At 40.1% G+C, this 14,867-nt stretch overlaps 1 protein-coding gene and 1 pseudogene across 1 annotated transcript; one reads left to right on the top strand and one right to left on the bottom strand.

The window, feature by feature from the left end:
- Positions 1-2,373: 2,373 nt before the first annotated feature.
- Positions 2,374-2,464, top strand: LOC114910997 (uncharacterized; annotated as a pseudogene).
- Positions 2,465-8,333: 5,869 nt separating this feature from the next.
- On the bottom strand, positions 8,334-9,755 carry LOC108926600 (visinin-like). The gene is made up of 2 exons (XM_018739368.2): positions 9,294-9,755; positions 8,334-8,699 (listed from the first exon to the last, which is right to left on the bottom strand). Exons 1-2 carry the CDS (start codon positions 9,669-9,671, stop codon positions 8,562-8,564), a joined length of 516 nt encoding a protein of 171 aa, XP_018594884.1. The 5' UTR covers positions 9,672-9,755; the 3' UTR covers positions 8,334-8,561.
- Between the last annotated feature and the right edge of the window lie 5,112 nt (positions 9,756-14,867).

Raw genomic sequence — 14,867 nt, 5'->3', positions numbered from 1 at the left:
CATTTGAAGTTTGGGGGTTAAATTTGATGGGAAAGGTGAAGGCACCAAGGCTGTGCTTATGCATTGCCGAGTCTATGCCCAGTGTTTTGTAATAGTGCATGCTTTTTTGCTCATACTTCTGTTTTAGACAATTGTTTTCCCCCCCTCTGACTAACCATTCCAACTGAAATAGGTCCGAGGCCACTGGACGCCATGTGCGTGTGATGTGGGGGGAAGAAAATTAGCATCACGAAATGCTGTGGAAGCGCAACCCCCCAAGGTAAAAGCACGAAGCCCTTGATTGATGCCTGCGCCTCAACAGTACACTAGCCCCCTTCCTTCATTAATCCTACACCTGCGTTAACTTATGGAGAGCCATAGACCATGAAATATCATAGGATATACACAGACACACAAACACATACACACAGACACCAAATATGTAGGATACTGCGCAAAAAAAAAAAAAAAACTGACAGCACGCAAGAGTATTGAACTTTTGGGGTATACCCCACATTTCTTTGTAGGTGTATGTGTGTTTGTGTGGGAGAGCAAGAATGTAGGTGTGCCTGTTGAGCGCTGAGGCTTGACGGATCCAAGTAATACAGTGACCACCGCCTGCCCGCCGCACACGTTAGCCGCCGCTGTCGTCGCCTCGCTTTCTGGTTCTGGTCAGCCTTTTGCAACAGCAGCCCAACTGCCCAGGCCTCTTTCTGGTACTACAAAGGACTAATATTTGCCTTCTTTTGACTGTACACTGTAAAGTAAAAGGTAACAGTGCTGTGCAATGGGTTTGTCTATGATTACGTCTCTGGTTTATAAAGCTTGATCTGATCCTAATTGGATTTGTGCCTTTTAAGAAAATTCTTCCCAAAAAGGGACACTTCATTAATTGTAAGTGGTTTGGTTTTGTGTGTTTCCCATGAAGTGAAACATGAAAAAGTAGTCAGATTTTCCACCCCAATTCATTCAAGTCCCTCCCAAGCCTTCAACTTTGCAAAACTGTCATATAGGATCAGGCCATTGACTTTAGGATCAGCTACACAAAATTTAATGGGCTTAAGTGTCAGTAGACCTGTGGACCATTTAAGGGCAGAGTTGAACATAGGTGGTAAGGGGAAGTTGCTGGAGGTGTTGCATCGGCTTGTTCATGGTGTGTGTTTGTGAGGAGTTTCCATCGGTACACGGGCACACACACGCACAACTGAGGTGTTCCACCTGTGCTCTGAACAGCTGTGAGGCGCAGTGCTGTAGAGAGGCTGAGATGAGACGCGAGTTCCTCTTTCTGTGTCGGCAACTCTGCATCTCCTCACCGATGAAGGGATGGATGGATGGAAGGTAAGCAATGCATGGGTCACCAGCTCCAATCCATCCCCATTCCCTAACCTCTCACCATAGATGCACCACACCCTTTACCCTGTTTTTGGAGGGCAGTGGGTCAGAGGGCTTTAGCAATTGCAGTGGAAAAAAAAGTAAATGGAATTGCCGTGAGAGCTGCATTCTGTACCATTTTTTTCCATTTTTAATACTGTACAAAGTGAGTGTGTTAGTTTTACCTTACCTAGGACGACACATCTGTGACATTCTTGCCAACAAGAACAGTATTCCCACTACTTCTACAGTTTCAGCCTAAACGGAGGATATGGTACTATTTCCGTGGTGGTCTCTATGCAGGAAGGTAAATCTGGGCTGAAACTGCAGCAAAGTCTTTTCATGGGCCAGTATGTCTTGGGTTTCTCCTTGTAATCACACCTATTTATTTTTATGGCCTGTGGTAATTGTGTGAATGAGCCCCATCCGCACACACTTGCCCTACTGCTGTTGAGCACAGCACCACAGCATGTTTGTTCTTGCAAGGTTCCTAGTGCAGAAAGCTGCTGTAGGACATGAAGTGCTGCTAGCTGACAAACCCAAATGTCTGCAGGGACATCAAAAATCAAGTGTTTAGTGAGAGCAGGGTAGTACTTTGTTCTGACCTACTCAACCAAAATGTAAGGGTTAGGTACATGTACAATTATTGTGCAGAAGTGTACAGTTTTTTTCTTTTTTTTAAACATCAAAACCATTTGTGACCTTGTGTTTTTATAGACGAGATTAAAATTTTAAAATTGAATTCTGTTGAACTTATTGTAAGTTGTTTTTCTGGGTAAGTGCCACGTAGTCAGAAATAAAATGTTTTGTGAAGTCACTGTTCACTCTTAGATGCATTTGGAATGACACCTTTCAACTATACCTCAACCAGTAAACTTGTTTTGTTGAAACTTCCATCTTGTTTGAGTGCTAAATGAAAATAAATGTTTGCTGAAAACGTGTGCGTTTTTTATGTGCTTGGGGGGGTATGTGAAGTTGGCGAGACATTGTCTTTAGCCAGCTAAATCCTTACTGGTGTTGGAAGTGCTAGCTGTGGCAGCACATATTTGAAATCTGGAATGGTACAAAGAAGATTAGCATGGCTCCCGCGCAAGGATGACTTTTCCACATTTTGGGACAGCTGGTAGCATAGTGGTAAGAGTTACTGCCTTTGACCCCAAAGGTTGCAGGTTTGATTTCCACCTCCAACTAGTACCCTTGAGCAAGGTATTCATCATAAATTGCTCCAGTAAAAAAAAAAAAAAATTACCTCGCTGTAAAAAATGGGTAAAAGTACCTTTACAAATTTAAGTTGCTTTGGAGAAAAGTGTCAGCTAAAAAAATGTAAATAGAAGGGAGCAAAGATGTTTAATGACTTCTATAACATAATTAAACCTTGAATACCCAAAGCCTGGATGATTGACTAGTCTAGCGGGGTCTATCAGCAGAATTAACTATACAGTATTATCAGGGTTACTTAAACTCATGTCCACATCATGGAGCTAATGACCAAGTTCCCTTGTTCAGACTACGCTAGAAAAGAAAAAACACAAAGCATTAAATATGTTCAGGCTTGTAAATCTTTACAGAGCTGGTTGATACACCGGTACCTGCCGTATTTTGTGCTTAGAGCACAGGCTCGAGTGCGGCTGGTGCCGGACGGGCTGTGTTCCCTTTACCCGAGGGGGGGGGGGCGCGGCTGCACGAGCAGCAGCTTTAAAGAAAGCGCGGGAAAGCGCCCCTGTTCCGAGACTTGAACTTCACCGTTGCTTTTATTTGTATCTGTTCATTGTGAGTCAGTGAACGGAAAAGGACTTTATTAAACATTTAAGTTCATGCCACGCTTTTATATGACGTTTTTTTTTGTGGGGAAAAAAAGGTTATTCGATGTTCCACTGAAGTATTTTAAATCCGTAAATTCGTCTAAACACGGACGGAAAGCTGTTAGTGCTGCGCAATGGTGAACTGCGCTCCGTCGAGAAAGTGCGGGAAAGTTTCGGGAGAATAACGCGCAACAAACATTTGTGGAGGCACGAAGGTGACACGATTCTAAAGGATCCTTGAAGAGTTTGAAAATATACTGTACACACACAAAGCTGGTCCAAAACTTAAGTTTAGCCACACATGGTACAGTAGTCCTTAAAAGGAAAGTTGAAGATGAGGTCCTTGTACTTCTCTCTAATGAGGGTTATTGCACAATTTTTAAAATTTAAATTGTAATCCCTTTTAATAGTTCTGTGGTTTAAAGTCCTGGTGTTTTATTGTCTTTCAGAACATGTTATACCATTCATATCAGTTTTTAAGCTGAAATTATCACTTTTGCTGTGTAATTGTAATGGGATCTAAGATGAAAGGTTAATTTCACGCACTTGTGAATGATCTTTGTCATGTATTGATTTTCCTGGAGTTTTGAAAAAAAGTTCTTAGAAATATAATACCAAACATTTGCAAATCGCTTTCTGCTCATTGCTTTGCTTCTCGCAACCAATGCTTATGCCGGGTGTGCCATCTTCTTTTGTCTCCTCACTAGGATGGGATGTTTCAGAACCTACCTCGCTGCATACCAGGACTGTGAAATCATTATGTGCCTAATTCCACCTGATTGGGTTTCTGTGACATGCGCTGTTCTCCACTTTCCTGTGCCTCTTTGGTACAGCGCCATTTGCAGGTGCTGCTGAATGCATCTTTGCAACTGAGCTGTCTTTTTGCTCTGTTCTGTGCCCCATTTCCTTCTCCTTCCTTCTCTATTCCAATTGGATGGGTCTGCTAATATGTGCAACTGCATGCATCTTTGTAACTGAGCTGATCCCCCTCCTTACCCCTTTCTGACTTTGGGGTGGGGCCTCTTAACATCACAGCTGACCTAGTCTCTTTCCAGGCTACGTCTAGTTTTCTTTCTCCCTTTGTCGTGACTCCACTTGCTCATGCCTTGTGTAGTCAAGCTCTCTCCCTTTTCTTTTCCGTCTGTCCTTCTGCCTTTTGGGGTGGCTCCACTCACGCACGCTGCTGCACATACTCTCACAACTGAGTCTCTTATCCAGTTTCCCCGATTTTCAGTTGTTTTCCTTTCGTTCTCTGGGAAATGGTGACCCTACCTGTGCCATGTTGTCCCCTGTCAACTGATTTCCTTTGCAATGGCTGCAGTCTCTTGATCAGTAGTCATGTGCCCATTTCCACATACTCTTCCTCTTCTGCCCTGCTGTCCTTGGCTTTACAGAGTTGCCATTGGATCACTCTGTACCAATACTCGTTTTATGTCATGTTGTTTCAGTGCACTACTATATGTGCTTCTATTTGTCCTATTTTTCTCCAAACGATCCACTGTCCAAACTATTCCAAGTATTCATCACCAAAGCTAATTTCATATATGTCATATGTCACCGCAACTCATCTCCAGATACTGATTTCCCCCACTTCTTCGGGATCCATGTGTTTCACAAGTGGCAAGTATTGCCTTTTCTCCCTCTCATTCTATTTAATCCATCTAATGTCACTTGATATGAACTGCTCATTAATTTTTTCTTGGTGTTTGTCCCTTACTAACACAAAGCACAAGTAACTGTTTTGGATGTTGTTCCTTGGGTAACCCAGTTCCCTTCCTAACAAGGTGAGCAGTATATGGTACTGTATTTTTCTTGATAGCATAGGGTCACTGCAACATACGTGCAGAGACACCGAGGGTTTGCAAATATGTCCATATACATAGAGCTATGGGTGAAGTTAAAGGGTTACAGTGTATCACAGGTGTGATCATATAGCACTTTCTCATAACTTCCAGAAGGCTGTCCATACCTTCCTGAGTTCATAAGAGTGTCGTCATACAAATCAAATATGAATTTTTCCAGTGGAAGAAATTAAAAAACTTAAGTCATCCACATTTTTCTGGAGGGAACTTTTGGGATGGATCACAACATTAAAATACATCTCCTTGTAAAAGAAGCTAGCCTACATACCATAACATCAATAAATAAAACAATAATATATGTATATGTGGCTGTTTCATCTGCATGGCCATCAGTCTGTAATAAAAAAACTCTCTGTGTACGTACAGATATTAATCAGTCATATCATTTGTTTTAAGATTGCCTGTCAATACCACTGTTCAACATGTTGAAGCCAGTGGAACTGTGGTTGGTTTAATGTGTACACTTTATTTGTTTCAGTCTGTTGTACATCACCAATGCTATACCTTTGATTTGTGCTGTTGTTCATTACCTCTGCTATTAAGTTTGTCTCCCTTTTCACTGTCTCCATCCTTAAGTTGTGTACACGCAAAAGCCGGATTGTATACTACACTATTGTCTCAGCATCAGGGTTTTCAAACAGAATTTTTAAAGATGTGATAAAATTATATTTTAGAAGTTTCGCGTTCCACGTTGGCCTGAAATTGCTATCCTGAGTGAGTTGTGTATATCCTGTGCCATCTTGGCTCAGCTGGCTAGTCAACACCTTAGTTAGCCTGCAGAGAGTAGACGTGCTGTAAAAATGATAGAAGGATACGATACCTCAGTTTTATGTCTACCAAGAAAATGCCTTAAATTGCCACGGTAAGAGCATTTTTTGATATGAGGGCAGTAGAACACAACAGATATCCATGCAAAACAAGCCGAAAAGTTGCTTTCAAAGGTTTAAACACATCTAATCTGCTTCAGCATCTCCGTGACAAATGTCCATCCCTCTGTACATATTATAGATGAATTTTGATGCCCATGTCACTGACCTACTTAGTGACTACGAACCAGGTCTGTGTGTACAGGATGCCGTCTTGCTCATAGACCCAGAGATCCATGTGAAACTGAGGGGCCAGAGCATTTAGCCATTGTACCTCTAAAATTGTGTAACGCTCTTCTTACTACAGTAAAGCAAAAATATAGATATATAATATTAGGTAGCTTAACATTGAAAGTTGCTTTGGAGATAAGCATTAGCTAAATGTAAATGTACGTACAAGAGTGTTGAATATGACAAAGTTTTAGTTCAAGATGGGATCTTGAAACTTTTGAAGGAAAGGCAGAGATCTTAATGCTCTTTGGTAGCATGAAGCAGATTCCATGCTCACCCACAGAGAATCGTCATTTGTTTACTTTCTCCAGCACAATAGTAAAATCTCGTATTTGGTACAGAAGCCCCACCCATGTGTTTTGGTTGGCAAAGTTTGGAGAGTTTAACTTCGGGCCTTTTGTTATTAAAGATAAATCTGGAAACCAAGTAGTCTGAACAAATCTTCTGACAAGTAACGGTAGATTTTGGAATAGGTATAGCAGACGAGATAAAACCTTCATCCCGACAGCATTAATTCTACCAAATACTGAAGTAGGAACAGAGGTGCACAGAGTCAGATCCTTTTTAATCTTATTAATTAGTGGTGAATAGTCGGTGTCTAGAAGGTGATTAAGATCAGGAGTAAGAAAAATTCCTACATTTCTAAAATCAGAGTTCAAAGGGGAAACAGCAAGTGGAATTAAAAGGGGTATTCACTTCTATGGCCAGTGATTTAGACAGATTGATTTTATAACCTTAAAGGTCATTATAATAAGACATAATGTTTAAACCTGCTGGGACTGATATTTCATGATTACTCCAGTATAACAGTGCATCTTCTACACTTACACTGCATTTATCTTGATTACTTCTAAGTGTGAATAGTAAGGGGGAAGGAGACAGCCTTGCTGGCATCCTCTTCTAAGAAATATTGTCTAACAAAAAGCCTTTTGTATTAATTTGTGCCAAAGGTTTTAAATATAAGATCTTAATTAGGTTAATAAAGTATATGATTATGTTATGTGACACTGAATATCTGTTTTCCATATAATTTTATTTACTCCAGCCATTTTATATATTACATGTTATTAGGTATATGGTTTTTAAATGAACAATTTAAATTTGTGCTTTATTGAAATCGCGTGTTAAATGACTAAAAAAGAAGACAAAATTTGATGTGTCAAATGTGTTTACTTTTTAACTGTAGTTGTCAGATTGTGGAATAAAAAGAAGTAAGAACAGTTAAACAGGAGAAGAAGGAGAAAAAGCTTTCATTCAGCAGGTGAAGGTGAATGTTTACTAATTTTGAGGTTAAAACTGCAAGAATTATTCATGTACAATCATTACAATCGTTGACCATTTGGAACAGATACAAGGACGCTATCGGTGTTTGGCGCTAAGACAACACTGTATTAGCCACTGCCAGTAGTATTATTTCTTAAACCCTGACAAAAGTTTAAATGTTTCCTGCTTGTTAATAAAAGTTAGCACAGGGGTTAGTGCTGCTGTGTCTGGTCTCAGAGGTTGCATGTTTGAATACCCTTGAGCAAAGTGCTTACTCTAAAATGCTTCAGTAAAAATTTCCCAGTTGTATAAACAGGTGAATTGTTGTAAGCTGCTTTGGAGAAAAGTGGCTGGTGTTTTCCTAGATTCTTTTTCATTACTGGATTCTTGTCTTTACCTGTTTAATTCAATGTGTCAGTGATCTACTGCATCTGTATTTCTTAAGGGAGATTTTTGGGCAAAAATGTGTTATGGTATGAACGCTAACAGAAATGAACTAATGGTATTAATAGATACATAGCAAACACACCTACAAAGTGTGGATTGAGTGTGTTAATTGGTGTCTTTTTAAATTTCTCTATATAGATGTTATGTGCTAGTGGAACTGTGCTTATGAATGTGTGCTAATAAGTGTGTGTGTGTGTGTTTAACAGCTTGTTAATGCACCTACCTATACATATGTCAATATGTACTATAAAGAGAGCAAGTTTCAGTAAAAGAGGCAAAAAATTATGTTTTGTATACTGACTGACTGACGGGATACTATGACACACTGACAGAAGATACAAGAAGCTAGTGAACACAGTACTTAATCAATTTTGCGGATCATACTGGATGAGGCGAAGTGCATCCTCATTCTCGGTGACTCCTTTGATAAACTCTCCTTCCGCTAGTCTCTCTGGAACACAAAGTGAATAAAGATTAACGTAGCACTTTTTCTTGCACTGATTCATCTGTCATTGACTCATCCTCTATTTCTCATATAGAAAAATAACCTGTCAGTCATGTACTGGTTTTATTTATCTGCTTGCTCAGTCTAGTGTTATTTCTATCCTGCGTCTCTGTAATGTCATCCCTTATGTACTAAGGCATGGTTTAAGAAGTGGGTATGGGTCATTTTACTTAAGTAGCCCTGTGCTTTAATCTCCCAGAGTGCATCATTATGTTAAAAGCACTCTATCATGCCGTTATACCACAGCCAAGCTCCACTTACCATTATCGCCTTTATCAAAATAGCTCCAGAGCTTGTCTGACCTCTTCTCAGGTGTATTCTCGTCACTGGGTAGCAGGGCCTGTTTCTCTTTAGGGATCAGCTTGAAGATGGACTGAGGGAATGAGGCAGATTAACAATAACTAAAGAATAAGAACATTCCCTACACTTTATTGTCATCACAGCAGTGCACAAGGTCAGAGATCAGTTGTCTAAATAAGGGATGTGATCACACAGTTGTCTAAGGAGACACCTTTCTTTTCCTGTTATTTTTGTGGAATGTTAACACCATCGTCAGTGAAGAGTAATTAATGGCTCGTTCATGCTCTGTGCCACCGGTGAGAACATTCTAGAAATATGTTCAATTGAATTGCATTGAATTGAATTGAACTGGAAACTCGTGAGTCCTGGTTCTCACCTTAGATAAGCTTTGTCAGATCAGTTTGTTTTCCATGTGTTATTTTTGGCTCCTAGTACTTAAGGTTTGTCTTACTTCTTATCTCAGAGTAGTGACACAACAGGACTGGATTTATCAGGCTTTAGTAACACTAAATATTGCAAGTACCTCTTTAATTCTTTGAATAAATAAATCATAATGTAACAGCAACTAAGTTTTTAATATGAAGCATCGGGCTCTTGCAAGGCTGATCTTTATATGTGTGATTCTTTATCCCTATCCTGTTACCCCCAGCTTGGATGGTAGACTCACTTGGCAAATCTCTTTCACTTCAGATTTCGTGATGTAGCCATCCTTGTCCACGTCAAACAGCGAGAAGGCCCACTCCAGTTTAAGTGCCGTCTTGCTTGAGGTCATGTGCAGGGCAATGATATATTCCTTGAAGTCTAAAGTACCATCATCATTGGTGTCAAAGGAGCGGAACACGTGTTGTGCATAAGCCTTAGCGTCACTATTTGGAAAAAAGCGATCGTAGATTTTCTCAAACTCTTCAGGGGAGATGCGGCCTGTGGGACACTGCTTCTGGAAGTTCTCATACCACTGACAGAGCTCTTCTTCTGAGAACTTGGTGTTGAGCTTTAAGTCTTCCAGGATCTCTTTGGACACCGCACCACTTTTTGCATTTCCCATCTTCCTTACAGCTGGGTGTATCTCAGTCCTCAGCTCCTGGATCACCTGTACAGGCCAGTTGTTTCAACTGTTGTTCTACCTCGTGTCACGTCTTTTCTCCTTAAATGATTGTGGAAATTATTTTAAGTCAGTTTCGTTCTATGGTTATCTAAATGTCTGTCACATCTGCTACACCCATTGGCAGCTGAAATATAAATTTTTCAAAATTAAGGAGAAAAATGAAAAAACACAACAATGAAGTGCTTAAACATGTATTAGCATAAATAAAACAGAAAAATAAAATTAATAGGATATATGAATAGATACCCAAACTATCAACATTAAGAACATGCGTGTCCATTCATACCGAGACCAAGGTGATCGGAGCTTAACTGCTTGAAACTGCTCTCCCAATCCCCACCTAATCAATTTCCCAGATGTGTAAAGTAATTCTAAAACCATTACTTAATACTGACCATTCACAATTATCTCACAAGGATGAATTGCACTGTAGTGTAATAAACTGTCCCAGTTAATTTTCTACATTTAAATGTTTGCCAAATTGTTTACATATAAAATTATGTTTATCTTCAAAAACCTTTTTCCATATGTGTGTGTGTGTGTGCGCTTAGAGAGATTATGCAGGGCCTGGTACCTACCTTCAGAAAAATGATTGAAAGCAAGGTAATGAAAGAGGCTGCAGACAGCAGACAGGCTCAATATATGAGGATGCTAAGAAAAATAATAAGGGGGTGTTAGAGGAGATGACAGAAAGTGAGGGGACAATAGGTGACTAAATGAGGCAGTACATAGAAAAAAAAAGTAGAGAAATAGTGACAAGACATATAGGGAGCACAGGAGGAAGTGTAGAAATGTAGTAACAGAAAGAAAGGGAGGGAAGACACCAGGGAAATGACAAGAAATGGATAAAATGAGAAAGCCAAAAACTACATAATCATAAAAGTATAACAGATTTCATGATGGAAACAACTGAAAGATAAACTGTAAACTGCAGACCTTAAAAGAGGCAGAGCAGAAAGGAGAGAGTTGCAGAAAATCTGACTGAAAGAACAGTCCCTTGGTATGTGGAAAAGGCAAACTAAGACTAATATATACATAAAACAGAGAACCGCTCAGTCCACAAGTTTAAAATATAGAGCTATATAAATTAATTGAGTTATAAAATGAAAGTTATAATATAAAAGCAGAAGGAAAATAAATCAATGAAACGGCATACAGAAGAGAATAGAATAAAAAGTGCAGATTCAGGTCTGAGACTCACCTGCAAGAGCTGCAACCAGGCTGGATGTTTCAGCTGGTTAACAGCAAGACGAAGTCGCAGATAAAGGCCATTACCTTTGACTGCTGGGTTAAGTCAATTATCTGAGATTTACAGGTCTTAAGACACTGGTAACTTTGGTCTTGATGTTGCCTCGTCTCTTGTCTCTCTCTCTCTCGCTCTCTCTCTCTCTCTCTCTCTCTCCCAGTGAGTGTCACTCATTTATTTTATCTGCTAGGTCTGTCTGTATCAATCTGCTTTCTTAATCTGTCCAAGCTGTAGCAAGTCAATAAAAAGGTCAGCTAACACTAATATGTTTTTACAAAATTAAACCAAAAGCGAAATGTTACTTACATTACATTACATGCAAATGTTACGTACATACTTCATTTTGTGAAAACAGAGCATTAGACCAATGAAAATTTATGAACATGAAAATGTCTGGGAAATGCAAAAATGCTTTAGCAATGTTAGTAAAACCTTCTCAGTCATGAATTTTAGCGTGTCTTCTCTTTTAATACCTTAACAAAATTCTTACACATCCATATTTCAAAAACAAAGCAGCATGATTTTAACAGTACAACTTGCATACAACAGGCAGCACAGTGATGGCACTGGTAGCACTCTTGTCTCACCTGTTGGTTATTGGTTCGGATGGGGATTTGAGTATAGTTCAGTGCCTGCAAAGTTTGAAAGTTTGATTTTCCCCATGTTCATGTTCATCCCCTAGTTGCTTTGGTTTCCTCCTACAATCCAAAGACATGTTACAGGATATATGGTCACTCTAAATTCCCCCTAGTGTGTGCCAGTTGATGTGCGGGTAAATTCTGTGTGTTCAACTGTTGTATTATATACTAGTGTTCTATCCAACATGTACCGCATCTTACACCCAATACTTCAGGGACAGCCTCTAGACAACTATGATGCAGCACTGGAGAACAAGTTAAGAAAAACAAACAAAAAAAACACCTATTTAACTGACAAATGCTTTTCTTGAAATAATTAAAGAACTCAGGGTTTACAAAAGTGAATGCAGATTTTGACAGATGGTGGACTGGTAAGAGGGTGTAACAGTACTGGGATGGAAGCCTTGCTTTAAACAGTGAATGAGATAGGAAACAATGCAGTGCTTGGGATGGCAGGTAAGAAGCCGGTATAGATCAGGGATGTTTACAGGAATAGACAATGATCTAGTCAGAACATCTTCAAACTGCTGAGGACAGAGTATTGTCAGTTGATGCAATATGGGCTATGGTACAAAAGTTGCAGACATGAAGGAAACAGCTTTTAGGTAATTGGCAGTCAGCATTGTTGAAGTTATTTCAGATTTGGCTACAATCCATGAAAATAAGCGGATTTTTCTGAGAATCGATGGAGCTGCTTTGACTGGTACCAGTGGCTAGTGATGTGTGACTTGCGTGTCAGAGAGTGATAGAGCAGTGTAAAGAGGGAGGTTGAGCCAGGTGATTGAGAAGCAAGAGTTGGAGGGATCAGTCAGGAGCCACAAACCTCGTAGGTTCATGCGCTCAAGCTAGCAAACACTGTATAGTATTGGTCGTGGTCTGGAGCTCGCTGTTGGACACACTGATTCTACTGCACCATCTGTGCTGTGCTTCTTGCTGAGAACAATTTATGATTCATGTGAAAATGAGACTCCTCCAAAGATGTAGCCAGGTCGGTGAGAATAGACCACTGAAATCTTGGCAGCTTTACGGAAACACACAGCAGACCACTTCTGTGTTAGCGGCTGAGTGCGATGCAAAATTTGGGTAGGAGAAGACCCAGGATGAAGCAAAGCTAGTTGAAGAGACAAAGATGATGAGGGTGTCGTAGACAACAGCGCAAGTGGAGACAATGTTGATGGTGTCAGCAGCGTTAGAAAAAGAGAGGAGGGAGGCTAGATGCCTAAAATCAAGTAATTTTTTGATCATTCAGTACTAGATCTAATATTGGAGTTAACTGCAAAAGAAGCAATACTAGTCTTTAGAGCAAAGGGAAAATTTGATGAAAGCTTTTGCCTGCCTCCTTTTTCTATTCAGTTCATTTTTCTGGTGCTTGTAACACTTTAAATCTGAGAAAATGTATGCTTCCATTCTGCATTTACACTTGTTTGTTTTTTGTTCAGTGAAGCCAATGTAACTTGCTTCTGTAGCTCTAAAACTTTACAGGATGAAAAATTCACCCCATCTTATCTACCATATGATTTCTTAGGAGGTTGTCTTCCAAGGCAAAGGGACAGCAGCTCCTGGGGGGGGGGTTGGAAGTGCTTTGAGGAGGTGGAAGGGGAATTAGAGTGGAGAGGAAATAGGAGGGTGGCCAATGTGTTGAGGAGAACAGGCATGGTCCAGTGCCATGGGAGGAGCATTGGGTTAGAGAGGGAATGCCGATGAGGTGGTGGGGTGGGAGGAGGGCAGAGAAATCTGTAGGGGGGCAAAGGCTATGGTGTTGGGACAGGACAGCAAGAAAACCAGAGCCAGCCCAGAATGAGAGGCTGGGCACTGGATATTTATTTACATGTGTAGCTTTGCAACTGTACTACACTCCTGTTGGTGACTCTACCAAAATTTTATGTGGTCTTGTACTGAATGGTGTTCAGAACTTAGTTTCCACTAATAGCATCTGAATATTGTCCCCCTGCATGCAGCTGGATTTACCATTTTATTCTGCATTCATTGCATACTTCCAAGTCTGTGTATGACAGTCTGAAGTCAGGTAGTTTACCGCTCACCTTTATATTGAACAACAGCTCAGCAGGGCTTTTTCTAGCTGCTTGTGTAAGCAATTCCTCTCTAGAAATTTCCTTAGCTCAGTCTTCCTGTCCTGACATTCTGGCTGTGCAATACAACCCTGTTGCATGATTCGTATATTTTGACATTCTTCAACTTCAACTTCTTCATTTGCCTGAGTCCACGTAGGCATAGTTTTCAAACATCTAATTCCATCCTCTTCACAGAATGTCCAGTGTAAGCTGTGGATTGTGGACCTAAACTGTTTTTCTCTGGTTATTAATGTAAGCACATCATATTCACAGTATCTACTGTAATAATGTACAATAACTAGAAGATACAATGACTAGGAGACAAAGGTTCAAGTACATGAATAGTAACATCTTGCCAGGGTCTATTTGGCAGTAAGGTTGGCCTTAATGGATCAAGCTGTGCAACAATGACATGACATGCTGTGCAACGTCTCAGTCAGTGGTCTCATTCATGCTTGGCCAAAATACTTTACTTCTTACATGCTGCTTTGTTCCAATAATATCGAAGTGTCCTTTATGAGCTAATGCAAGTGTTCAGGCTTACTGTGCTTATGGACCCGTTATGCTTGTTCACACAACAAGATTAGCTGCAGTGTCTATTAAAAGTATCCACCCACTTGAACTTTTACATGTTTTATTGTTTTACAGCACTGAATCGTAGTGGATTTAAATAGGCTGTTTGATACCGATCATCAGAAAAAGACCCTGAAATGTCAAAGTGAAACCAAATCTGTAGAAATTGCATTCACCCCCTTTACTATGATACACCTAAATAATCACTAGTGCAGCCAGTTGGTCTAGGAAGTTAAATAATTAGTTAAAAGGAGATTACCTGTATGCAGTCAAGGATTTTCTAGCGATTGTAGTATACATACACCTGTATCTGGAAGGTCCAGTTGCTGGTAAGTTAATTTCCTAGCAAAAACTAGAGCACAAAGACAAAGGAACATGGCAAACAACTCCATGACAAGGTTACTGAAAAGTACCAGTCAGGATGGATACAGGAAAATATGCAAGTCACTGACTATCCCTTGGAGTAGAGTTACATCAATTATTAAAAGTGGAAAGAATGTGGCACAGCTCTAAATGTGCGTAGAGCAGACTGTTCTCAAAAACTGACTGACACGGAGGGAACCGGTGAGGGAGACCACCAAGAGACCTATGATAACTCCACAGAAGT

Source organism: Scleropages formosus, chromosome 7 (assembly GCF_900964775.1).
Source record: "Scleropages formosus chromosome 7, fSclFor1.1, whole genome shotgun sequence".
In the NCBI taxonomy this organism is placed as follows: domain Eukaryota; kingdom Metazoa; phylum Chordata; class Actinopteri; order Osteoglossiformes; family Osteoglossidae; genus Scleropages; species Scleropages formosus.
This window is presented reverse-complemented; position numbering and strand designations above follow the sequence as displayed.